Source organism: Ipomoea nil, unplaced genomic scaffold, assembly GCF_001879475.1.
Source record: "Ipomoea nil cultivar Tokyo-kokei standard unplaced genomic scaffold, Asagao_1.1 scaffold0875, whole genome shotgun sequence".
NCBI lineage: Eukaryota > Viridiplantae > Streptophyta > Magnoliopsida > Solanales > Convolvulaceae > Ipomoea > Ipomoea nil.
The window spans coordinates 936,891-964,739 of NW_017617303.1; the positions used below are offsets into that span (position 1 = coordinate 936,891).

General features: G+C 34.2%; 2 protein-coding genes and 1 long non-coding RNA gene across 6 annotated transcripts; 2 read left to right on the forward strand and 1 right to left on the reverse strand.

Moving 5' to 3' along the window:
• The first annotated feature begins 8,103 nt into the window (after positions 1 to 8,103).
• LOC109178969 lies at positions 8,104 to 8,512 on the forward strand. Its single transcript, XR_002053796.1, has 2 exons — positions 8,104 to 8,268; positions 8,352 to 8,512. It is a non-coding gene; the product is annotated as an uncharacterized LOC109178969 (long non-coding RNA).
• A 322-nt stretch (positions 8,513 to 8,834) lies between these two features.
• LOC109178944 (homeobox-DDT domain protein RLT2-like) lies at positions 8,835 to 9,511 on the forward strand. The gene is made up of 3 exons (XM_019328494.1): positions 8,835 to 8,916; positions 9,056 to 9,220; positions 9,317 to 9,511. The coding sequence occupies exons 2-3, from the start codon at positions 9,080 to 9,082 to the stop codon at positions 9,509 to 9,511; spliced, it is 336 nt and encodes a 111-aa protein (XP_019184039.1). The 5' UTR covers positions 8,835 to 8,916; positions 9,056 to 9,079.
• A 9,472-nt stretch (positions 9,512 to 18,983) lies between these two features.
• Positions 18,984 to 26,640, reverse strand: LOC109179002 (myb-like protein X). Of its 4 annotated transcripts, none has more exons than XM_019328560.1 (5): positions 26,237 to 26,640; positions 25,748 to 25,931; positions 25,121 to 25,396; positions 20,463 to 21,777; positions 18,984 to 20,188 (listed from the first exon to the last, which is right to left on the reverse strand). In XM_019328560.1, exons 3-5 carry the CDS (start codon positions 25,196 to 25,198, stop codon positions 19,554 to 19,556), a joined length of 2,028 nt encoding a protein of 675 aa, XP_019184105.1. In that variant the 5' UTR covers positions 25,199 to 25,396; positions 25,748 to 25,931; positions 26,237 to 26,640; the 3' UTR covers positions 18,984 to 19,553. The 4 variants fall into 4 exon arrangements, with proteins under 4 accessions (XP_019184105.1, XP_019184106.1, XP_019184107.1 ...); XM_019328561.1 differs by having other exon boundaries at positions 20,463 to 21,027; positions 21,139 to 21,777; positions 25,121 to 25,931; XM_019328562.1 differs by having other exon boundaries at positions 20,463 to 21,003; positions 21,115 to 21,777; positions 25,121 to 25,931.
• Positions 26,641 to 27,849: the final 1,209 nt, after the last annotated feature.

Below are 27,849 nucleotides of genomic sequence, written 5' to 3' on the forward strand. Positions count from 1 at the left end.
CACCCTGGTCATATTTCTTGGTTTTCTGCTGTTCCTTCATGTATTGAACAATTCATTTCTTAAGTTTGAATAAAATCTTTTTTTCCTTAAAAAAAAATAAAATAAAAGAGAGAATATCGAGTGACAAAAAATTACCTCTTAGGACATCAACAACCAAAAATAATTTATTTTATTTTAGTAATATAATTATTTCATGATTTATATAAATCAATTTGTAATTTATGCAACTTTCATAAACTTCATATGGAAGTTTCAATTCCCAGCCGAATCCCCTTCCATATACATCTCATTCTTTAATCATTTACCCAGTGACATATACCAAAAAGTAATTATTTAATTAGTAAAATTTTCTTTTATTTCAACACTAGTATTTTCACACGTGCGTTGCACGGAATGAATTTGTTATAATATTTCAAAAATATTTGGATTGCTATACAATTATATAAATTATAACAATGAATATTATATAGTGAAATTGATAAAATTATCGTTGCTTGAATTCGAACAAATAATTGTCCAATTACTCGTGCGATATACGTGCGATGCACATATGAATTTTTTTTATTATATATTTAGATAATAAAATTAAAGATGAAATTATAAACAATTCTAATATTTGAAAGTGTACAATTATTTGATTATAAGATTATTGTAAAAGTATCACTCAATTAATTAAATAATATACAACTCGTTTTTCTGCAATTATCTTAAAATTAATATGTAATATTATTTATGTAATTACATTATTACTAGAATAAATATGAAAAAAGGTAGAAATAATTTAATTTAATTATTATAAAAATAAATATAACGACGCATGTTTAGCTTAATTACCATAATAATTATTAGGAAATTATAATAATATTTGTGCAATTATATTAATATCTTGTTATTGGATCAGAGCTCTGATACCAGATGTAATGGTTCGACTTAAGAGATACCAAAATCTTGAAGCAGTAAGGTGAAAAGAGAGAAAGTAAAAGGAAGATTGTAGTTCATTTAACAACAACCCTTCAAAAGAGATTACAAGACAAGAGTGTTTAAGTAGCTAACAGGATTTCTAACTAACAGGGTACATTTGTCATTTGACTCATCCTAACTACTTCTAACTGTCACCTTCGTGTCAAACGCTGCGTTTAACAAGGATTGTTACACTCTAATAAGGACATCACGAGCTTAGAATTTTTATATCGAGAGACCAAAAATTACGTCTTAGGGCATCAACGACCAAAAATAATTTTTTTTTTCTTTTAGTAATTATTCATGATTTATATAAATCAGTTCATAATTTATGTAACATTCCTAAACTTCATATGGAAGTTTCATTTCCCAGCAGAATCCCCTTCCATATACATCCCATTCTTTAATTTTTACTAGTGGCATATATCAAAAGTAATTATTTAACTAATAAAATTTTTTCTTTTGTTGATATTTTTACCCGTGTAACACACGGAATGAATTTGTTATAAAATTTTAAGAATGTTTAGATCAATATATAATTATATAAATTAAAACAACGAATATTATATAGGAAAATTAATGAAAATTATTCTTACTTGAATTCGAGCAAACAATTTTCCAATTACCATGCGATGCAATATAAATTTTTTTTATTATATATTTAGATAATAAATTTAAAATTATAATATTTGAACGTGTACAATTATTTGATTATAAAATTAGTGCAAAAGTATCACTCAATTAATTGAATAATATCTTACTCGTTTTTATGCAATTATTTTAAAAATTGATATGTAATATAATTTATGTAATTACATTATTACTAGAATAAATATGGAAAAAAATGAGAAATAATTTAATTTTAATGATTATAAAAATAAATACAATGACCCGTGTTTAGCTTAATTACCATAACAATCATTAAAAAAAATTATTATTAGGAAATTATTATATTAATATATGTGCAATTATACTAATATCTGGTTATCGGATCATAGCTCTGATACAAGATGTAATGGTTCGACTTGAGAGAGACAAAAAGCTTGAAGCAGTAAAGTAAAAAGAGAGAAAGTAAAAGGAAGGGCAAATTATGCCCTGGAAACGTGTTCACCGATAATGGTGAACACAAGGCCAAACGACGTCGTTTTTAGGTTAAAAAAAAAAAATTCACGGATGTGGAGTTAACGGCGCGCGTTGATCAAATTATGAATTTTCATAAAATTCATAATCTCATAACAGAAAATTCATAATCGCATAACAGAAAATTCATAATCGCATAATAGAAAATTCATAATCTCATAACTGAAAATTCATAATCTTATAACAGAAAATTCATAATCTCATGGTTCCAAAGTGAATGTGTAGGCATGGTTCCAAAGTGAATGTGCAGGCATGGATTTTCATAATTTATGAATGTCCGTGATTTCGGACGGGAATGTGTAGGCATGGTTCCAAAGTGAATGTGCAGGCATGAATTCATAATTTATGAATGTCCGAAATCATTGTTCACCTCAAATTAAAGTGAAACCGCAAAAAACTCATAATCGCATAACAGAAAATTCATAATCGCATAACAGAAAATTCATAATCGCATAACAGAAAATTCATAATCTCATAACTGAAAATTCATAATCTTATAACAGAAAATTCATAATCTCATGGTTCCAAAGTGAATGTGTAGGCATAGTTCCAAAGTGAATGTGCAGGCATGGATTCATAATTTATGAATGTCCGTGATTTCGGACGGGAATGTGTAGGCATGGTTCCAAAGTGAATGTGCATGCATGAATTCATAATTTATGAATGTCCGAAATCATTGTTCACCTCAAATTAAAGTGAAACCGCAAAATGTGAAAATGAAGAAGAAAATTCATGCAATTAATTAAGAAAAAAAAAAAAGATAACGGTGTACTAACACCGTTGGAACCGTGTTCACCATGAATGGTGAACACGGTTCCATGGCATAACGCTCCAAAAGGAAGACGGTAGTTCATTTAACAACCCTTCACAAAAGCTTACAAGAGTGTTTAAAAAGCTAACAGAATTTTTAACTAACAGAATTTCTAACTAATTGGGTACATTTGTCATTTGACTCTTTCTAACTTCTTCTAACTATCAGCTTCATATCAAACGTTGCGTTTTGACAATAGGGGTTGTTGCACTCTAATAAGGATATCACGAGTTTTGGAATTTTTAAATTTTTTCTAACTAAAAGTCAACATGGATGAGATAGAGAATATCGAGAGACAAAAAATTATGTCTTAGTGCATCAACGACCAAAATTAATTTCTTTTATTTTAGTAATTATTCCATTATTTATATAAATCAGTTCGTAATTTATGCAACTTTCCTAAATTTCTTATGGAATTTTCAGTTCCCAGCAGAATCCCCTTCCATATACATCTCATTCTTTAATCTTTTACCAGTGGCATATATCAAAAGTAATTATTTAACCAATAAAATTTTTTCTTTTTATTTCAACACTACTACTTTCACCCGTGCGTTGCACGGAATGAATTTGCTGTAATATTTTTAAAATATTTGGATCAATATACAATTATATAAATTATAACAACGAATATTATATAGTGAAATTGATGAAATGGATTGGATCGATTATGTTTTATGATATTATCTTTGCTTAAATTCGAGCAAATAATTGTCCAATTACCCGAGTGATACGTGTGTGATGAACAGATGAAATTTTTTATTATATATTTAGATAATAAAATTAAAGATGAAATTATAAATAATTCTAATATTTGAAAGTATACAATTACTTTATTATAAGATTTGCTGGTCCTTGTAGGGTCGAAAGAGAGTCTAGAGAGGGGAGGGGGGGGGGGGGGGTGAATAGACTCTAATCGATTTTAGAAATTAACCCCTGTCGGGGTTATGCACAGCGGAAATCGAATGCTTGTTTTAAGATGAACTTTGCACAGTTTTGTTATGAAAGTTTAATATGTGGTCGATATGCATGCAATGCCAGATAATAATTGCACGAAAGTAAAGAGAAATGGAGAGAGAGATTTTTATAGTGGTTCGGCTATTAACAAAGCATACTCCACTCTTCTTTCACAACTCGTGAAAGGGTTTGCACTATCACTCCTAATACAAACTACTCAAGTTAGCTTCCTTGATCTCTAAGCTGGACAGCTACTTGGAAGGTTTTTCAACTCCTAGAGTTTACTCCGCCTCTATCAACTTCTTCTTCAGAGTTGAGTGTTGGATGGTATTGATGTGTTTTTCCAACAGCTTGAAGTCTTGACTTGATGATCGGCTGAATCTTCTTATAAGGATGCAAGACTTCTTTGAGGATTGTGAAGAATGAATCTGGATGAATTTCTTTGAAGACGTCACAATCACGAACACTGGTTATTAAAAGCTTTTAGGATGATCTTTATTTGAAGAGCTTTTCTTAGATAAAATCAGTTGAACAACCAACACCTTCTTCAGTGGTGAAGAGAGGCATTTATAGGTGAAGAAAAATTCATCTGTTGGAGGGAGATGAATTTCAAACCTATTAACCAGTGTGTAAAAACCATTGGGCATGGAGCATTTATTGCGGCTGTATTGTGTAGTCGTTGGTGTCAAAAAGCATTGTGGCTTTTGTCCTTTTTCTATGACAAGAAGTACTAATCATTTAATGCTCCTTGATTTTGTGAATATCATTCCTAGGACTCATTTTGTATAGGATGATTGCCCAACTGTGAGACATAGACAACATTCTCTTTGTTCGTGTATTAAATTTGTCTATTTAAGTCTGTCTTAGACTTAATGGTCTCGGGGGAGTTACACGAAAGATTGTCTCTATCTTTCGTTGTCTTTGCTGATCAAATGACTTTCTTTATCATTTGATTTTTTTTTATACGAGAGCTAGACCCTTCCATCTTTCGGTCTATGTTGTTCTCTCGGTCTTCTTCACTTCTTCTCGTAGACTTAAACTACTAAACACAACTCAGATTTGTGTATGTATGCTACTTAACCGAATCACATGGTGAGTTGCTATATCTTTCGTTCAACACGAAAGTTCTAAGAAAGGAAAATTAAAAAGAGGAGTCTACAATCCTAGTGAGATTGGTACCATCAAAATCTAATTACACTTGTTCCTAACAAGATTAGCTACTCAATGGTACTTCCCATGATCTTTCATATGCCGATTGTGTTCTGAGTGAGTGCCGAGCTTTACAATGACACTTTGAATCAGTGTCTTTTTATTTTATTTCGAGATCAACAAACATGAGTGCTCATCTCGTGCCCAGACTGGTCCTTTATGCTGGTTAAGTTCGATTCCTTCTTGTATTTAGCATTTAATTTAATGAAAATATCTTCTTTTCCCCTCTCCAAAATAAAAAAAATAAAAAAATTAGTGCAAAAGTATCACTCAATTAATTGAATAATATATGACTCGTTTTTCTGTAATTATCTTTAAAAAATTGATATGTAATATAATTTATGTAATTATATTATTACTAAAATAAATATGAAAAAAAGGAGAAATAACTTAATTGTAATTATTATAAAATTATACTAATATTTGTGCAATTATTCTTTACACCTTAAGTATATTCATTTTTCTCCATATCGCCTTTACTTTTTTCCTCCCCTATCTGATTGAATTAATTGAATTATTAAAAAAAAAAATTAACGATCCATGTTTAATTATAATTATACTAATATCCTTATAATTATTAGCTTAATTAATACTCCGTATAATAATTATTAACCAATTATATTAATATATGTGCAATTGATTCCTTAATTACCATAATAATTATTAAGTGATTATACTAATATTGTGCAATTATACTTTTATAACTTCAGTAAGTATATATATATATATATATATATATATATATATATATATATATATATATATATATATATATATATATATATTTATTTATTTATTTATTTATTTATGTTTTTTTTATGTGAACTTTGTCATACCATAAAAGTCAAAAGGATTTTCTCAGTAAAAATAAAAGGGTTTGAGCTTCATAATATGAAGCTCAAACCCTTTTATTTCACTACAAGAAAAATGCACATAGACAACGGTTATTAACCGTTGTCGTAGGGGTATAATTTCTGTTGTTGAAGCCAGTGTTGTTGTAAGTCCCGCGCATAGACAACGGTTTTTTAACCGTTGTCTTTTCTAGAAACAACAACGGTTTTTTAACCGTTGTCTATTCAGTGTTGTTGAAGCCGGTGTTGTTGTAAGTCACGCACATAGACAACGGTTAATAACCGTTGTCTTTTCTAGAAACGACAATGGTTTTTTAACCGTTGTCTATTAAGTGTTGTTGAAACCGGTATTGTTAAAAGTCACGCACATAGACAACGGTTATTAACCGTTGTCTTTTCTATAAACAACAACGGTTTTTTAACCGTTGTCTATTAAGTGTTGTTGAAGCCGGTGTTGTTAAAAGTCACGCACATAGACAACAGTTATTAACCGTTGTCTTTTCTACCAACGACAACGGTTTTTTAACCGTTGTCTATTAAGTGTTGTTGAAACCGGTGTTGTTAAAAGTCACGCACATAGACAACGGTTATAAACCGTTGTCTTTTTTACCAACAACAACGGTTTTTTAACCGTTGTCTATTAAGTGTTGTTGAAATCGGTGTTGTTAAAAGTCACGCACATAGACAACGGTTATTAACTGTTGTCTTTTCTACCAACGACAACGGTTTTTTAACCGTTGTCTTTTAAGCGTTGTTGAAACCAGTGTTGTTAAAAGTCACATACATAGACAACGGTTTTTAACTGTTGTCTTTTCTTTAAAAGACAACAGTTATAAATTGTTGTCTATTGTGTGTTGTTGAAATCGCTTTTGTCACACCCATAAACTGTTGTCTTTTGTAGAAAAGTCAACGGTTTCTAACTGTTGTCTATTGTAAAATAGACAACGGTTTTTAACCGTTTTTCAACTGCTTAAATTATAATCATATAAAAAAAAACAATTTATCCATTCACCATATGTTTCAAAGTGTAGTTACATAATTGTGCACAAGCTAATAAGGTTCAAAATAACAAGTCAAAAGACTTCCATGACCAATTCTAATTATCATCCAAGTCATAATACTACTACACAAAAAATAATTCCCCGAACCAATTCAAGTCCAAATAATCACAACGTTCTAATGACCAAATCATACCTACTCTATATGACTTGATAGAATATCGGCCCATTCAGAACGCACCATATCAATAACCGCTCTGTCATAATCAACTTGTTGAAACTACATGTAAAAAGTAAGAAAATAAATTAGTATAGATATAAATAATTTGCAATGAAATGCAAAATAAGTTAGGAGTAATTCGGAAAGCTCTCCAATCTGGAAGGTTATAGTACAGAAAAGCTAGATAGGAAACACTAAAATGGCAACTTGCTAGACAGGAAACTAAAATGGCATACTAGAGTCTATTCATGTAGAGTAAAATCAATGCATTGGCAATACAAATCTCTTCCTCAAGGCCCAAGCAAAACAAAACACATCCTCTATATAATGCCACTGCAACCAAGAACTTGACAATCTGGATTGATGAGAATCCTAATTTGCTCTTTAACTGTATGCAAATACTATCAAGTCAAATAGGCTCTATACCAAAGTTGGTTGACTTGTTTCTATATTCTGCCATATTTCCATGAAAAAGATCAAATCTTTGTAATTGAGTGTTTATAAGCCGGCCGGATTTTGACACTTAACACCAAACCACAAAGATTAAGCACACTTTAGTTTATAAGACAAACATGATTAAATAAAAGCTTCACATTATATTTCTGCCATAGCACCATACATTAAGATAAAATTAAGACTTCTTGAACGATACTACATTGAAGTGCAAAATCAAACCAACAAAGAGAACTATATTGCAGTAAAATACTTGGACTATACTATTTTGTGTACTTTGAACCTGCAGATATACTATTGTAGGTTTCCCTTAAGGAAAAGTTTCTTCTTGATGTGTCTTTGTAGATGATACTTATCCACTTCTACTGCTCCCAGTTACCCACTGATAGTTGATAAACAACAGGTTTTCTTATTACTGCCCTCAACTTAGTTAAGTGTTATCTACATTAGTTGAGATTATTCATTAAATACTTACTATGTTCTGTATAGGCGGTTTGTTTGGATGCTTGCAAGAAGCTCCATGAGATAGGAACATTTACTGATATGCTCTTGCCAGATAAGGGAAGTGGCACAGAATCTGAAAAGGTTGAGGAAAATGATGAAGGTGATCCCCTTCCTGGAACTGCCAGGCATAGGGAGTTTTATCCTGAAGGTGTAGCTGACATTCTCCGGGTTAGTTTCACTTAGTTTTGTTTTTTTGCTTTTTGCTTTTTGCTTTTTGTTTCTGTTTTTCCTTGTTTGACACTTCTGAACAGGTATTGGCCAAAATAATTAGGTGGTAGAAATTGAAGGGGAAGAAGAAAACCCCACAGGATCATTTTCTGATGCTCATGATGTGTGATGACTTAATAAGATCTATTGTAATTACTTGCAAAGCAGACACAATTGTCTATATAGTATTTTTCTTGTAGGTGAAGTCATTTTTTTCTAGTGAATTCTTTTTTTAGGTCCATGCAAATGAAATTAAATGTATTCCAAAGTTCCAAAGGGTCTAAAGTTGCAACTTGCAGCTCAATGACAAGTTTCTTATGCAGCACTTTGCACTTTGACAAATAAACAACTCGAATACAATGCGAAAAAAATCAAATATCACAGTTTGGTGCAGAGTTTAAATTACAAGGTTCTTTATTTTGTAGTTTAAATTTATTTGTTATAGTAAAAATCATTAAACAGATGATATGAAGAACAAAGTTGTCTCTCATTCTCAAAGACTTAAAGTGTATATATACACACGATGAAGCTAGAATAGGAAAGGAAGCACTAGCTCATGAAAAAAGGATTCGAAAAGAACTTGAGAAACAGGATCTTTTAAGGAGAAAGGTATATTTTTATGTTCCTTCAAACCTTTGGATTTTATTATTATTATTTTATTATTTATTATTATTATTATTATTTTTTTGCAACTACTTTCTGCAATTTTACTTTTGAAATCTGAAACAATTTTCTTTTCTCACTTAAGAGGGAAGAACAAGTGAAAAAGGAAATGGAAAGACTGGATCGTGAGAGAAGGAAAGAAGAACAAAGGCTAATGCGTGAACAACAGAGGAAGGAAGAGAGGTTTCAACGTGAGGAAAAGCGTGAAATGGAAACACGAGAGAAATTTTTGCAGAGAGAGCTTTTGAGGGTATGTTTGAGGGCGGTTTTATTTTAGTTTCTCTCCTTAAACTTCTGCTATATTCAGTGGCTGATAGCTACCATATTTCTTGTATATTGAGTCCAGGCTGAGAGGAAAAGACAGAAAGAAGAGCTTCGCAAAGAGAGGGAAGCAGCAAAACAGAAGGCTGCTATGGAGAGGGCAGCAGCACGGAAATTTGCTAAAGAAACCATGGAGTTAATTCATTTGTTTACACATTATCAAAATATACATGTTTGTTTGACTAAAAAGAGCATAGCAGATTACAAAGTAACCAGTTGAGGAAGCATAACTAGGACAGCAAGGCTATGAAGCCATGTGTTGTAGAAAATTTAGGGAATAAGAAAATTCAACGATCAAGAACAAGCAAAAGATTGCAACATCACTGTCACTGTATCAAGCACGGATCCTCAGAGTTTCTAGTGAAGAGTTAATGAGTAATTGCAAAAATTATTATGCAATAGCCAATAGAAAAAGCAAGCAAGGAGTTGATAATCAATCAAGGATATGCAAACAACTGAAACACAAAACACACCTAGTAATATATACTTGTATACACCTGGTAATACAGAGTTGTATAAAGAAGACAAGGATTTTGGTTTAAAAATTGCATAATATCTAATACTCCATAGCCAAGTTCGGTTGTGAGGGAGTTGGAAAAATTACTGCAAAAACTATTGTCAGTACAAAACAGAAGAGACAAGGAAGCAATAATTTGATTATCAATCTGGGATATGTAAACAACTCAAACACAACATAATACTAGCAATATAGACTTGTATACCGACAAGGATTTTTGGTAAAAAGAAAACATGTAGTATCTAAATGCCAAGCCAGGGGGAATCAGAACTTGGAACATCAACCTTGATGAGCTGAAATCTTATATTCATGGTGGATGATACACTCTGAAGATAGATGACATGAAAAATATGCACAACTGTGTATCACAGAGACATAGACAGACCTCCAACATAGTATCATAAGAAACAACAGGGAAACTCAGGACAAAGTTCACATCATCAGTGTCCTTTGACTCCCTTCATATGGATAAAACACCCCAAACAACTACAGCCTATTCAAGCAATTCAACACTATAAAATTTCCAGGAGTAGTCCACATATTTCAAGGTTTCTTCAGGTAAAGAAACCCAAACAGAACCATCCACTGATTCATATATAATATAGACACACACACTGTATTAAAAGCTTTTAACTAAAGAAAGCTCAAAACTGCAAATTCAAACTTTCAAAGAAGACATTTTAATATTTCTACCTCACGCAAAGCTCAAGGTAATACAATTAATTTAGGGAGTAAGAAAATTCACAACCTAATAATCCAACAATTAATCTAGGGTTTAGGACTAACCTGTAGGTTTGTGATGGGGAATCCAACGGTGGAAGAGTAGGGAGGAGGAGATGGCGGTAGAGGAGGGAAGAGGTGTAGGTTGAGAGCGACGCTGACGGGAGACGGCGGCGCAGCTGACCGCGGAGGGCTTCTGTGTTGTCGACGGCGACGTGGACTCAGCGACGGCGACTGCGGAGAGCTTCTCTGTTGTCGACTTCCACCCAGGCTCAGCGACGGCGACTGTGGAGAGCTTCTCTATTGTCGACTTCCACCCAGGCTCAGCGACGGCGACTGCGGAGAGTGGCGGTCGGCGGAGTTTGATGGAGTTGTATCTGAACGAGTTGTTGTCTGATATGAGAGGGAAATTTTGTCTGTGCGAGTTGTTGTCTGATCGGAGAGTGGCGGTCGGCGGAGTTGTTGTGCGAATTTTTGTCTTAGAGGGAAAGACAAAAATTTCATTCCCAATTTTGTTTTAGAGGGAAATTTTGTCTTAGAGGGAAATTTTATCTTAGCTTAGAGGGAAATTTTGTAACAAAATTTTAGTTTAATTAATTACTTGGGTCGCTACATCCGGTTAATTAAAATAGTTCCGGGTATATAGGTACAAAACACGAGATTCATAGATTTCTATAATGTAGTTAGATTCATAATAATTTCTATATAGTATATTTCTAATTTAAATACAGTTGTATAGATTAATAATTTCTATACAGTAAATTCATAATTTCTATACTGCAGATTCATAATTTCTGTATTGTTGATTGATAATTTCTAAACTGTATAGTTATCAACAATTGGAAATATGCATTTCAATTCAAAAATTATGAATATATAGTTTGGTATTTATGAACATAAAGCTAATTAAGATCGCGGCAAAAGAAATGGGATATAGCTAACTGTACAGCATCGATCAACTACTCTTTCATATTCATTCTCAATGTGTCCCAGGCATGCCGGAAGGGTCGATTACCAACATATAGCTAACCTTGTTAGTCATGCGCTAGCCGGAAGGGTCGATTACCAACATAGCTAACCATGTTAGTCATGCGCTAGTCGGAAGGGTCGATTACCAACATATAGCTAACATTGACAGTCACTAGCCGGAAGGGTCGATTACCAACATATAGCTAACCTTGTTAGTCATGCGCTAGCCAGAAGAGTCGATTACCAACCTCGGCCCCTATCATACCGCCCGTAACCCTACACATCATACCGCACCATTATTGTTTTTTATACTTGATAATTATTATTGTTTTTTAATTCCTAGATTGGTCTTAATTGTAATATAATTAAAAATAAAACTTTAATAATGAATTATTTTGAAATTTTGGTGAATAATTTTATATATTTAAATATGAACGAAAATAGAACTATTAAATTAACTTTTGAATTGTATTCTTTCTTTGTTAAATTATAGGTAAAAGATAAGGTGTAACACTTTAATACATAAGAGTTGGTGTGGCTTGGTGGATTTAGTTTTGTTTGTTATGTTATGTTAAAGGTCTTGGGTTCTATCCTTCGTGGTGGTATTCTTAACCTATTTTATACAATCATTGTCTTGGTTCTTAAAGACAACACATAAACAAACTGGTAATATACTAGATGTTGCACTCAAGTACACAAGTGTTGGTGTGTCTTGGTGGATTTAGTTTAGTTTACTATGTTAGAGGTCTCAAGTTTTATTCTTTTTGGGGGGAATTCTTCAACTATTTTCTAAAATTGTTGTTTTGGTTTTCACAAACAAAACAGAAGGAACCCAGTTATATACCAGATGTTGCACCTTTAGAAATAAGAGTTGTTGTTGCTTAGTTGGTTAGACTGCTTGCTTGTTAAGTTTGAGGTCATAGGTTCGACTCTTGTTGTTAACATCCTAGTTTTTATTTTATATACCTGTTAAATAATAATGCGCAAAGACAACAGAATTTTTAAAATCGTTGTCTTTGTAGTGTTGTGTATTTAAATACGCTTAAAGACAACATACCAAAGACAACGGTTAAATAAAACCGTTGTCTTAAACAAATAAAGAACACGCAACGACAACGGTTATATAAAACCGTTGTCGTTATAGTGTTGTGTATTCGAGTGCGCTTAACGACAACACACCAACGACAACGGTTAAATAAAACCGTTGTCTTTTTTTAAAAAAAGAGCACACAAAGACAACGGTTGTTTACAACCGTTGTCTATCTAGTGTTGTGTATTCCATTGCGCTTAAAGACAACACACCAACGACAACAGTTAAAAAAACCGTTGTCTTATTTAAAAAAAAACGCACATAGACAACGGTTTTAAAAAACCGTTGTCGTTGTGGTGTTGTCTTTTCACAAAATACACAAAGACAACACACTTATAACAACGGTTAAGTAAAAACCGTTGTCTTTGACAAAAGTGTTGCATCAAAGACAATAGTTTTGGACTAAACTGTTGTCTTTTATACAAAAGACAACACTTTTCTTAAAAACTGTTGTCTTTCTAATGTTGTCTATGTGCATTTTTCTTATAGTGTTTTTACTGAGAAAATTCTTTTTTTTTTTCAAATCACGTATTTTTTTGAGATCTATACAACGCAAATTGCCGAAGGCAGTTTGGTCCACTAATTTCTCAAAAAAATGCTTCTTTAGCTCTTAATTTTAGTTTTTTATGTATTTAGATGGTTTAAACAATCTTTTGAACAATTTTACAACCACTTTTGTAAATAGTTTCTAAGAAATAACTATGGAAACCTTATATTTTAGTACTAAATTTTGAAAATTTTTAATTTTTAATTTTTTTTAATTAATAAAATAAAAATAAAAAATAAAAAATCGGCGCCTAGCATTTTTTGCAACATTGCTTCATATAAAAGTAAAATAAACTTTTGAAAATGCTCTCTAATACCCCCTTCGCCAGAAAACCAAAACGCGACCGCTACGCTACTGCTCAGCGTACGGCGGAGGATCAAGACCAACTGGAACGAAGTACAAATTAAAAAAAAAAATCAAAAATGATGAGCGACCAACTGGAGGGATTCACTAGGTAAGGAACCATGGAAGGAATTGAGGAACATGGAACGTTTGAATCTGCTGATGAGGCCCAAGGAACGTAACATGGTGAAGTTTTGGTCAGTTGATTATTACTATGACTTTGCCAAATACGGAGGGCCATGGACCGTACTTGATCACTACCTCATTGTTCAGGATATATTGGAGGTTATTAAGGAATAATATTAGTTAGCTTAATTCCTTCCATTCCTGTGTATTTTGTTTTAGTCTATAATTATTTTTTCTTTTCCTAAGATCATGGGTTGCCACTACAATGCTCTGTATGCACGGTATAAATAGATGGCTCTTGCTTCAATAATACAATTCATCTATCTTCCTTCATATTCTCAATACTCTGAGGTCGGATTTTGATCCCAATTCGGACAAAACTGAACGTGTCATTGTTTGGGCGAGGTTCCCGGATCTCCCGGCGAAATACTATGATTACAATTTTCTGATGAGACTCGGGGAAAAAATAGGAGACCCTAAGTACATTGATCAAGCGACTTGCATGGTTTTTGCTCTCCAAATTCGAAGAAAATATATTACTCCGTATGATTCTTTCATTACTGCATGCTGTACTAGGCATTTACTATACAGCACAATTTTACTTAATTGAAAGTGGATTGATAGAGTACAAATTAACATATATTCAATCATTTAAGAATATTAAAATTTTGGGAGAAGAAGAATATTAAAATTTTCAATATGTGTGTAATGTCGTGTGTAAATAAAATTTAATTTTGTTGGTAACATAATTAACAAAACACCAGAGCGCGACAACTCTAATAAGGACATCTCTAGCTGTAGAATTTTTGAGTTTTTTATAAGAATTAATTTCACTTTTGGTTTCACAACTTTTGAGATCTTATCCCTTTCGGTGTAAAATTTTAAATTTTTTCAGTTTTGGTGCCTAACTTTGTAAAGTTATATCTATCAGTTTTGGTCTTTTCAGTTAAATTGACGGTGAAATATTGTCTGATTTTATATTTTTAGGAGTAAAATCGTCATCCCAAGAAAAGATCTTCAATATCTAAATAAAACCATTGTAAAACCAAAAGTGAAATTCATTCTTTTTTCTAACTAAGAGCATCCACACTAGTGGATTATTTTTCTTAGTTTTTTGTGGGACCTATGATGAAGTGAATGATAGAGAAAGAGGTGAGAGAATGTATTTTGATCTCATGCAAGTAAACGGTTTTTTTGTAGGTCCCAAGAAGAGAAATAAATGAGGAAAGAGAGCCGTTGTGCACGTTTTGCGCACAACAAACGCCCAGCCGGGCGTGTGGACGCGCCAGCTAGAGCGTGAAACCTTACCTTTTTTTGGGCATCAGAATGGTCAAATGCATTGATATTTTTTTTTCCCCTATTTTTTCTTCTTCTATTTCTTTCATCTCTCTCCTACTTGGATCATCAAAAACCGTGAAAAAGCTAAGAGCATCTACACTAGAGAAGAATACCAAGTTTATTCACAAATTTTAAGAAAGTGGATGCTTAAATGGAGGAGAGAAGGGGGTAGGAGAGAGAAGATTAGGTGCATCTGCAAGGGGTGGAGATAATTCAGAAATGTGGGACCCACAATAAAATTTGCCCAACTATGACAGCCATGCGTGGCTGTCAACATTGCGGTCGCTGGGCGCGTGCAGTGCTAGGCGCACCTGACAATCAACTTATATATATATATATATATATATATATATATATATATATATATATATATATATATATATATATATATATATATATATATATATATATATATATATATATATATATATATATATATATATATATATATATATATATATATATATATATATATATATATATATATATATAGTGAAAGGTTCCCGTGCGGATGAATGCTTCTCGTGCAGGATGTGCGGTGGATTAATGTGCGTGAGATTTGTACTTAATTAATGTGCGTGAATGTGTAAAATGCAGCAGAAAATATTGATGTCAGCTTCTTCCACATCCCAGTAGCCATTGCCCCCCTCCTGATGATGATGATGCGGAGGCGAGCTATGGTGGTTAAGAATTATGGGAATAATACAACAGAAATAAACATTTAGCTGCTGTGCAAATTTTACTGTGCGTGCGTCATCTATATAAACATTCAACTGCACTGAAGGTAGCTGATAATCCAGAATCCATGGCCAAATTGAAGGAAGAAGTAACAAGATGCTTGGGCGTTAATGTGCGTGAGTTTCTGTTCTGCTTCCTTCTGAGCTCGTAATTCTGAAATACTCACGCATATTAAGCACAAATCTCACGCACATTAAACACAATACTCAAGCACATTAAGTACAAAACTCACGCATATTAACATGACGCACATTAAGTACAAATCTCAGGCACATTGAGTACAAATCTCACGCACATTAAGTATAAACCTCACGCACATTAATCCACCGCACATCCGCACCGGAAGCTACAAATGCACCTGATCCCTTCCCAATATATATATATATATATATATATATATATATATATATATATATATATATATATATATATATATATATATATATATATATATATATATATATATATATATATATATATATAAAATATTTTTTGCTTTAATTTTTTTTTCTTTTTTTTTTCTCCCCTCCCATATTCTCTTTTCTAATCACACTTACAAAAATTCCTCAAAAATTCTAAAATAACTCCACTATTGTGGATGCTCAAAGAGCAACCCCATTAAGAGAATTTTGCACAAGTTTTTCATGTGGAATTGCTTTGTTGGAAGAGAGAGAAGGGAGGAGAGAGAGTGAGTGGGTGTATCCTGCCAGCACCCAAGCTTTTGCAGTGCTGTGTGTCCCATAGTGGGGAGAAAGAGGTGCGCCTCATGTGTGCATGTGAGGCGCAACTCTCACGTGCACACGCCCGCCTAGGCGCGTAATTCAACTTCATTTTTTTTTATTCAGAATTTAGTTTTTTTTTTCCTTTTTTGTTTTTTCTTTTCCATCTCATTTTCTCTTTACTAATCACACTTACAAAAACTGTTCAAAAACTACACCAAAACTCCCACTATTGAGGATGCCCTAAAGTAACGTGGATGCTCTAAAAGCATGGATGAGAGAGTATCGAGAGACAAAAAATTAGGAGGCATTCACAATGATTCTCCGCTATCTCTCTATTTTGTGGGCCCAATTTTTCAACATCATCATATAATATACTCTTGTATTTTCTCTCAAATCCTTTTTCATTTTTCTCCATTTTTGTGAGCCCTACTTCTACACACTCATACACATCATACGGAGTATTTTATTCACTTATCTATAATTAATAATTTCAACTTTATAAGTAATGAATTACTTATAAGGAAAAATATAATTTTTTTGATAAAATTAAAAGTATTACATTTGTTCATAAAAATATTACGTTTTCCCTTATAAGTAATATACACTTTATTCTAGCTAATTAGTATTACATTTGTTAGTATAAGTATTACATTTGTATATTGATCAGACTCGTCTCACATATCGGTCTCACACAAATGTGACCCTTTAGATTATACTATACATTTTAAACAATTTATATAAGAAGATCTCTCATATATAAGAAAAATAAATGAAATATTTGCTTTAAGGGTAGAGATGACAATTTGATATATTAGGGGAAAAAAATCGCCACTTTTAAAATAATTGAGGAGGCTAATATGCTTACATGAATAATTCAGGAGGGAAAAGTCCTATAAGTATATAATATAAGGGAAAAAAGTATCACTTTCCCAAAAAAAAAAAAGAAATTCTAACAGTGTCTTAAGACAAAAAATTATTGTATTGATTCATTGAAATTATTATGTATAATTGTCGTCTTAATCGAACAATGAAATTATAAAGGAGGGTTAGGCAAGGTGCCTTCTGGTTTTTTTCCTTTTTCTGTTTTTTTTTTTTTTTTTTTTTTTTTTTTTTTGGTGCAGCTAAGCGCAAATTATGCCCTGAAAACGTGTTCACCATGAATGGTGAATACGAGTCCAAACGACACCGTTTTTACGAATTTTTTTTTAGTTAATATGCTGTTAACGACGCGCGTTTGTTTAGATTATGAATTTTTTGTTATAAAATTATGAATGTACTGTAAATTCATAATCTCATAACAGAAAATTCATAATCGCATAAAAGAAAAACATTTATTAAATTATGAATTTTCTGTTATGAGATTATGAATTTACAGTTATGTAATTATGAATTTTCTATAAATCCTTAATCTCATAACAGAACATTCATAATTTCATAACAAAAAATTCATAATCGCATACCAGAAAATTCATAATCTCATAACAGAAAATTCATAATTTCAAAACAGAAAATTCATAATCTCATAAAAGAAACTTCATAATTTCATAACTGCACATTCATAAATCCATGTTGCACATTCATAATTTATGAATGTTGAAGAAACTTGCGCGAAGAGAAAGTGAAACCGCGAAAATATGAAAATGAAGAAGAAAAGTCACGCGATTAATTTAAAAAAATAATAATAATAATAACGATGCACCGTTACCGTTGGGACCGTGTTCACCATGAATGGTGGACACGGTTTCATGGCATAACGATTAGCAACTAAGAGACCCAAATTAAATCCTTCTCCCAAATACTGCCCATTAAACCATTGAGCTAAGCCCGGGTGACCCAAATTAAATCCTAACTCTATGAGATGAAGTGCCAAAGCATCCAAGAAGAGGAGATTCCTCAAGTTCCCCAACCACTCGTCAATCTGAAGTTAACCAGAAGAGATTCTGGTGATCGATAAAATATTGTTGTAACTCCTGATCTTGTCTCAAACTAGTAACTTCCTTAAGTTTTCACAACCGCTTCTAAATCAAGTTCCATCTCTATGTTCCTAAATCAAGCTAAGCGCCTCACTCCCTAAACCCCCAAAGGCACCTTTAGTTCTTCATGTGATATCAATATCGCAATTTATAATTTTGACATCAAATATTTATTCGTAATATCAAACCAGAAAAGATTATGGTGATCCCCTTAGAACATTCTTGGTGAGCTTCTAGTCATGTCGCAAACTAGTAACTCCCTCAATAACATTCACAACCGCTTCTGAATCAAGTTCAATCTAAAGCCTCTATACGTCTTTGATCAAACTGAACCCTCCCTCCCTAAACCCCCAAAGGCATCTTCAATTCTTCATGTGATACCAATATTGCAACTTATAATTTTCACAATCAATCAACCACACATCAAATATTTATTCATAACATCAAACCAAATCTCTCTTTAGGATAAAAAAATTCTTAAGATAAAACCAAGATGGAGTGGACTGTGTGATGAATCAATCCATCATAAGCCTGTGGGTAGAGCTATTCAAAATATGCATTGGCCAAAGCTATACATCAAACCAGTTTATAGTTCCAATACTGGCACATATGAAAAAAGGAAGCACAGACTAAAAGCAATGTACAATAAGAAGAAAGCAAGATGGTTTTAGAACTTGAAAACTTCAGACTACTGCTTTCATTAAATTAAAAATAAAAACTTGAAAACTAAATTAAATCAATTGAAACTACTGCTTTCTTTTTCCTCTATTTTACATCTATAAAGTTCTATGTTACAAATCAAAATTTTTAGTGGAGGTGTAAAGACCACAGCTCAACTTTCTCTCACACTCAATTAGAAAGAAACCCCCTGAGAGCCTTCAAGAAATGGAATAAATTTGCATAAGCTTGTGGATATCAGTGAACACTCTATGGCGCCCGCCAACCGGGACCTTGGGAAAATTCAACTTTGCGGTTCAATTTAGGGCATAAATTCTCGGACATTCCACAACCAGAACCATGGACACAGAAGTGCAGCTGACCACATAACTGCAACAGAAGCAAAATAGTGCAACCAAGAAGCCCAGCATATTCATGTCCAAGCCTGATATTCTTCTGGATGACTGACAAGCCACCACCATTTGATGACCTCCCCAATAAGATTGCACCCAACTCCCAACATTCAATAAGGAATAACATATGGCAGAGCATAAACATCTGTAGATTCTATATACCGAGCTTCAGACCATACCTGTAGTTCCTCATTGACCCCATTGGAATCCGCCACCCCTGGCTTCCTATCTGAAGGATTTTTGCGTCCAAACAACCATTCATTGTCATCACTTTCAATCCACTCTTCCATTTTGGGAACGGTGAGTATCTGGCTCATATACTTGGAATCTGGATGGGGGGCTTTCTTAGCTGCTTCAATAATCAGATCAGTATGAGGAGGTTTCTTCGATGCTTCAGCAATTGGATTAGCACGAGGTTTCCTAGACACCTCGGCAATTTGGTCAGTATGAGGGGGTTTTCTAAATGCTTCGGCAATTTGATCAGCCTGAGTAGGCTTCTTAGATGTTTCAGGAATTTGACCAGAACCAGTAGTTGACAGCAAAGGCTTTGGTCTAGGAACAGACAATGGCTGACCATGTATTGCTCCATTAATCCTCTGCACCTTATTAACCACCTTAAGCTCAGAAGCACCTTCTTGCCTATTTGATGTAAGGAGGGATACTTGAAGAGTTTCAACTTTATTTCCATTCTGTATTGGCTCATGAGAAGCAGGCCTAGGCATTTTAACAGGCCTAGTTTCATTCTCTGCAAGACAGGATTAAAAAAAAAAAACACACAAAAAGCAACACAACCAGTCAGCCAACCAAGAGGTCAAGTACATCTGAATATGCTCATTGAAATGCATAGGATAAATATAGAAAAATGCTGGCTAAGAACTTCTAGCAGGAAATGTAACATAGGAATTCGGGCCAGAAGCAGAACAGACTTGCCACCAAAGCTTTCCATGAATCATTTATGTTAAGAGCTAGTGAATAAGTATCAAGTTTGAATGTTGTATGTTTTGTGCAACAGAACTCACCAGAAAGAGAACCATTTGTCACAAGTTTTCTCTTTTTGAGATTTACATCAAAAGCAGTACCAGCATTGGTGTCTGTTGAAAGTGCTGGAGCTTTATTACTGCTAACTGCAGAAAATTCATTTTTGTTGATGTCCCGTAATCTATCTTTCTCAATTCCCTTGTGTTCACTTTTCTCCTTTGATTTCTCCTTTTTCTTCTCCTTTTTTTTCTCCTTTTCCTGGCCTTTATCCTTCTTGTGCCTTTTCTTATCTCCATTTTTATCCTTATTCTTGCTTCCCAGTTTTCCATCACCTCTTTCTTTAGTTTTCTCTTTTTCTTCTTTCCTTTCATTATTCTCTTCCAGTGGTCTGCCCATTCCTTCAACTTTACTTTTGCTGAACCCTGTGAGGTTAGGGACAGCCAAATTTCCACTAAAATTTGATTCATTCCTGATTGGATGTGCATCCATCTTCCTATTGTCAAGGCTCTTCTCAACATGTGTCTCCTTATTTTCGGTAAAATTCCCAGAATCCTTGACCCCAACCCTAGGCATTCCTTCAATTTTGTTTTTGCTGGCCCCAATGATATTATCAAGGCTCTTCTCAACATGTGTCTCCTTATTTTCGGGAAAATTCCCGGAATCCTTGACCCCAACCCTAGGCATCCCTTCAATTTTGTTTTTGCTGGCCCCAATGATGCTAGGGACAATTGCATTACCACTAAATCTAGATTCGTTCCTGGTAGCCTGCACATCCATCTTCTTGTTATCAATACTCCTCTCCATGTTAGTTCCCTTGTCTTCAGCCAAACTACTACCAACCTTGACCCCAACCCTGTCAATCCTTTCATCCCTCTTCCACTCAGCAGAGAATCTTCCTGCCAATTGGATTCCTTTTCCATTCTCTTCATCTCTGATCCTCCTACCCAACTCCTGCACAAATTTTGATTCCTCTGTCTCTCTATCAGGACCACTACCTTGAATTGCCTTCTGTCCATGCTGGACTTGTAACTGAACATTGTTTTTCTTTTCCTCAGAATTAATGTTCTTAAAATGTTCATTTTTCTTATCAGTTTCTGTACTAGAAGTACCAGGTTGCCCAGCAGCTTTCGCTTCCTCGGAAATGCTTTTCTTATCTTTATCTTTGCTTTTATCTTTGTCCCTTTTCTTGTCCCTATTCTTTTCCTTCTTGTCCTTGTCCTTGTCCTTGTGTTTATCTTTTTTGTCTTTCTTTTCTCTGTGTTTCCCATCACTTCTATCTTTCTCCCTTTTCTCTTTACCTTCTCCCTTCTCTTTGTCTTTCTTCTCCTTTTTATGTTTTTTTTCTTTGCGCTTTTCCTGAAACAGAAGCAAATAGAGACATAGTTAAAGCAACGTATATAACAGTGAGAAGCTAAAGGTACAAACCGAAGTCCAAAATGAAACACAAAATGGGGAAATTACCACACGCCACTTCACTGAGATGGATACATATATGGCAAAACAATTCATGTATCTTTAAAGGCAAAATCAAAATTCCAGAATTCATGTGGAAATAAAAACCGAACATGAAAATAGCCATCCCTATCTGAAATAGAGGTAGCAACAACATGCCACAAGAAAGCTACATAATAATAGAGGCTTGACAATAATCCATGTGAGACTCCTAGCCTGTATGTCCGACTGTTAGTTGAGTACCTAGCTCCAGGAATATGGAAGAGTAGTCGAGCAGGTGACGACGTAGAGGCAAGGGAATTAAAGAAAACAACCACTCAGCCGAGTTGGGAGCCTAGTCAACTGACCGACAAAAAGCTGCCTAGGCTGAAATCCCCTCGGCTTAGTGTTTGAAGTGCCCTCACACCACTGCGCCACCTCAAAAAGCCTCAAGGGCGCACACCAAGGCGTGTGCCGTTCGCCCCTTCCTGCACAAAGGGTACACACTTTGTTCTGTGACAATGGTGCACGCCCTGGTGCTACTTGCACTTGCCTCAAGCTAAGGCGCAGCTCAAAAATGCGTTTTTAAACCTGGCTAAATGGGTATATCCATAATTGCTAAGTGAGCAATTTAAGAAATTAGACATGCATGAAAGATGCAAGCATTGAGATTAAAACTTCCAGCAACAATTTTCAGATAAAATAATTCCCCCACTACGTTGATGCATCAGCATGCCTATCATGGAGGGATAGGAGATGTGCTTAATGACAAGGCACGAACATGATAATAATTGAGACTAATATAAAATCAATATATATATATATATATATATATATATATATATATATATATATATATATATAGCAACTAAGAATTTATGAGCAAGAATATCAACTAATGTAAGAATCCACATTGACATGAAATGCTTTATATTGGCCTCATTGCCCACTTCCAATCCCCTAACTCCAAAAAGGAAAGGGATTAATGAGGAAGCAACATATCTTCAAAGTAAATGCAGATCATAAATTTTGAAATCCTTTTAGCCCTCATGGTTGAACTGTGAGTAAATTTCCATGTTAGAGAGAAAATATCTGGATGCATAAAACTAAACCTACCCTCTCAAAGATCATATCATAACACAATCTTAAGTTTTGTTCTAAAATCTAAATATTGTTTCTGCCAACTCTGTGATGGTAAAATGGATTCACTTTTTCATATGGAGCTTTAATAAAGACTTTTAGTGTTTCATGCCACATTAAGCGTTTCCCTGCTAGAGAGAGAATCTCTGTGTGCATAAAGCCAAGACTACCCACCAACTACTCAGAGATCATATCCTAACACAGCCCTAAGTTCCATTCTAAATATGTTTCTGCCAACTCTGGTTATGGTAAAATGGATTCACTTTTTCCTATGGAGCTTTAAAAAAGACATTTAGTGTTTCATGCCACATTAAGCATTTCACCTAAGAAGTTTCTATGACTTTCAAGCAATGTTTCATAAGTGCAACTCCATTGCTGTGTCTTTTCCAAAGAACTTTCTATGATCCTCATTGCATTCTTATATCAGATATGTAGAAACTAAATTATTGAGCATCCTATGTTAAATAAAGCATTGATCCAAAGAACACTAGTAAAACTAGCACACTTCTCTCCCTATTTAAATAAAAAACTACTGAAATATCTTAAGTTCTTGATAAACCTCACAAGTGAAATATTATAGGTCTAAGACTTGCATAAATTATTTAGATTAGAAAAGATTAAAACTCTAACCAACTTAGCAACTAATTCCAAAGACACGTTTTTTTATCCTTGGCCTCTGGAATTTGTCCACTTCAATTTAAATTAACAACTAGTTCCAAGATTGTTAGAGAGAGGCTAGTCGTTAAATATCACCAAAATAACATTAAAAAAAAACTTATGGGGTATAAACTTGGTGAACAAATATGCATGTAAAAACAGGGGAAAAGGTTGATTCTAAGGAGTTCATCAATTCTAAGGTTGAAAGTAGAAGGTACTATGTGATGTCAACAAATTTTAAGATATTAGCAGAGCACTTTAATACGTAACAGGAGAAATAAAGAATTTCAGGAGAAAGTCATTCCTTTAGACAGGTTGATTCCGAGGAGTTCATCAATTCTAAGGATGAAATTAGAAGGTACTATGTGATGTTCGTCTATGACTCATGATCCACACTTTCATTCTTTCTAATTCTAAGGAGTAAATTTAAAACAAAGTGGAATCAATAGCAACAGGAGGATGATTAATTCATAATTCATAGTCTTCATAATAATTCAGTATTCAGCCAAAACTTATAACAAAAACATATAGGAGCTTATATGCAAGTTGTTCCTTCAAATTCCAACAGTATAGCACCATAGTGCATCCAAAAGGCAATATCAATCAAGAACTGCACAGCATTAGCACATTGGTCAATGTATATTCCCCTGTGGACTTTATGCTAACTGGCTCATTAAAATGATAATGCTGGGAAAAGCAGTAGTGTCATGAAACATTACTTTAAGTTAGGCAAGCTAAACATTGTCTAACGATTCATCACCCTGAACAATAACCAGTTGCAACAGCTGATTAATCAAATAAATGCAACCATATCAAAATGTACAACTCTAGTGCCTTCAAAAGCCATGTGGAAAACTTCCTCCTTAGAAAAGTACTGAAAATGGTTTTTACTCAAAGGACTAAATAACATTACTGTCAAATCACAGTGCTATAAGATTGTCACAGAGATTGACCAATATGCACTACACTTATAACAAAGATTGACCAATGTGCACTACATTCATGAATCACGGAAATCACATCCAACTTGAAAATACAGGTTAACAGACATTAATTATATCAATGTCATGAATTCATAATGTTACAATTACGTCATTGTCTGATATTCTGGATATATGCTAAAGAAAAGATGAGTATTGCACTATCTGTCTTTCTCCCATATGCATTAAACAAGCATACCTCAGCAATACTCCAGAAAGTATTACCTACCATTTCAACAAAAGCTTTGAAACTTTTAAGTGGGAAGTAGGGGAGGTATATGCATTCAATAGAGCTAAGGACAAGAAAGCAATAAACTAAGTTATGCATCCCATGTTCCCAGAGATCATATAAATCAAAAGAACCCTTCATAAACATTTTTTGCTGCCCAAAAGAACCAGTCAAATTGTCCAAAAGTTACCTCTCATAGTATTGTTATAAGTTCATGGAGCTATGCAAGTAAGAGATGCCATGATAACAGTATTTTACAAACCTCTTTTAGCAAGTCTGCATCTTCTGATCTAGCCTTGTTTTCATATCCCGGTGGTGGAAATGGAAAGCAGCGAGACATTGCACACAATTATACAACAGGCAAAACGAGTGCTGTTGGAAAACCAGTATCCTCCAATCACTTTCTCAAAACAATGTTCCAGTAAGGGAACAAACGAGCCACTATATTCTTGTCCATGCACCATGACCCCACATTCCTTTCCAGCTTAGTAGGCCTCCATTTCAGCTCCCCATTGAATCACTCATCCAAAGCCTTCTACTCCAGATGCACCAGAAGTTCCAACAGTATTATTCAAAACTCAATGGAAAAACAAAACCAATGGTAATCACCAATAGCACTAGATAAAGCACTATAATCGCTGCTATATAGCAAAAGCTCCCACTAAATCTGAGTCAATCTAAAAGGTTTCTTAAGAAGAAAATATCCCAATCTGATTTTGATGTTTTAACACTTCAAAGTGTTCTCAATTTTTGTTTTTTTACTTTCTCTTCACTCCCACTACACAGTTCTACTTGTATCTACAGTCCTCTTCCATGCCCTTTCAGAACAAGCAAAATAGAATACCAGTATTATTCATTTATTAGCATTCAGAAGAGCCAAATTCACCACCAATTTTCAGCTTGAAGCCCGGGAAGATCACAGAACACTCCCATTAATGGGGCGATCCATCAATGAAACCGTGACCAGTAAATAACCACTAAGCACCACCCAATAATCCGAATTCAACGGCCAAGTTCGGAATTGCTGATCAAAACCCTAACTCAGTCGGAAATTCTGATCCGATTCAAGAACCCTAAAAACCAAAAAAAATAAAATAAAAATTCCATCAAAAAGCCAGCATGAGCAGCAATCTCTCAGTACCCAAATATAAGAACCAAAAAAGAGTTCGGAAAAAAAAAACCACAATTTTTAGAAAATACAAAATGGGAAAATAGAAAAGTAACGGAATCAAAGTGAAAATCCAACACTTTCCTGAAAATTACTCTTTTTTTTTTTGTTACCCCAAAAAAAAAACAATTAAATCCGGGGAAAGAAATGGTGATGAAACTAAGCTGAAATTAAATCCGGAAAATTGAATTTTAATTGATTTTTATATACCTTGTCCGCTACAAAGTGAAGAACATTGTAGGAAAGGACAAGATCTCAGTTAGAGCATTCAAAGTAAATACAATAAATATACATATAATTATCGGAAACAATGGCAATAATCAATAGGTTTCTGTGTGCTTCACTCTCGATTAATCACTTTTTTTTCTTGATAAATGGGAAGGAGGGAAGAAGGGTTTGAAGAAGTGGGTTTTTTGGTTGTTCGTCGATGTCTGGTTTTGAGGGTTCGGGAAATGCACGCGAAATGGGAAGGAAAGCCAGAGAAATGGGCCTAAGCCTCACATATATTCACAGAGAAGAGAGAGAAATCACAAATCCCCCTCTCGCTCTTGTGACCGTTTGATCATTGATGAACTCTCTCTCTCTCTCTCTCTCTCTCCCTCTCTCGCTCTCTCTCTCTCTACGCCAAGCGATAAATATATGGACATCCCTTAACTTTGACTAAAATAAATTTGGAGTCATAGTGACATTGTATACTCATTATCTAATTTTCAATCTTTAACATATTATCATATTTATTGTATTAAATCTCATCATAAAATCAATTAATGAAAATAAACATTTTTTAAATCTAATAATAAAAATGCCATCCAAAGAGGTAATATTATATTATTTTAGAAAAATGGTCAAATAGGCCCCTGAACATTACTCAAAGAGTCAATTAAGTCATTGAACTTTCAAAAGGTGCAATTAAGCCCTCAAACATATTATTTTAGAGCAATGGAACCCAAAAAACGATTGGTGACCTACAATTACAGGTCAAAAGGATTCCGACGAACTTCCGACAAAAAAACCGGCGAAATGTTCTCCAACATCATTTGGTTGCCATCTCCGGCAAAGGAGAAAGCAGACCAACTGCTTTGGTCAGCCTTCTCCTTCGCCGGAGAAAGCAACCAAACTGGTTGCCTTCTCCTTCGCGGAGGGAAGGCGACCCAGTCCTTCGCTGGATCTGGTTTGCCTTCTCCTTCGCGAACCAGATCCGGCGAAGGCCTTGGTCGCCTTCCCCCGCGAAGGAGAAGGCAACTCAACCCTTCTCCCGGCGACCCATCTAGTCGCCTTCTCCAGTTGCCAGAGAAGGCAACCAGTTTGGTTGCCTTCTCCGGCGACGGAGAAGGCTGACCAAAGCAGTTGGTCTGCCTTCTCCTTCGCCGGAGATGGCAGCTAAATGACGCCGGAGAACATTTCGTCGGTTTTTTTGTCGGAATGTTGTCGGAGGCTCATCGGAAGTTCGCTGGAATCCTTTTGACTTGTAATTGTAGGTCACCAACCGGTTTTTGGGCCTCATTGCTCTAAAATAATATGTTTAAGGGCTTAATTGCACCTTTGAAAAGTTCAAGGGCCTAATTGACTCCTTGAGTAATGTTCATGGGCCTATTTGACCCTTTTCCTTATTATTTTTATACTTAGGTGATTCGAGATTCGTCGGACTAATTCTAAGCCCATAAAATCCTGTCCATAGAGTCACTGCAGAGGTAAATTACGAGCGCGCAATTATCCTACCGGTCCCACCCCCACACTACTACTTTCAATCGTGATGTCAAATCAGGTGACAAATCACTACACTAAGCTCATATTGTCAAGCGCTTACTACTATATCAAAAGCT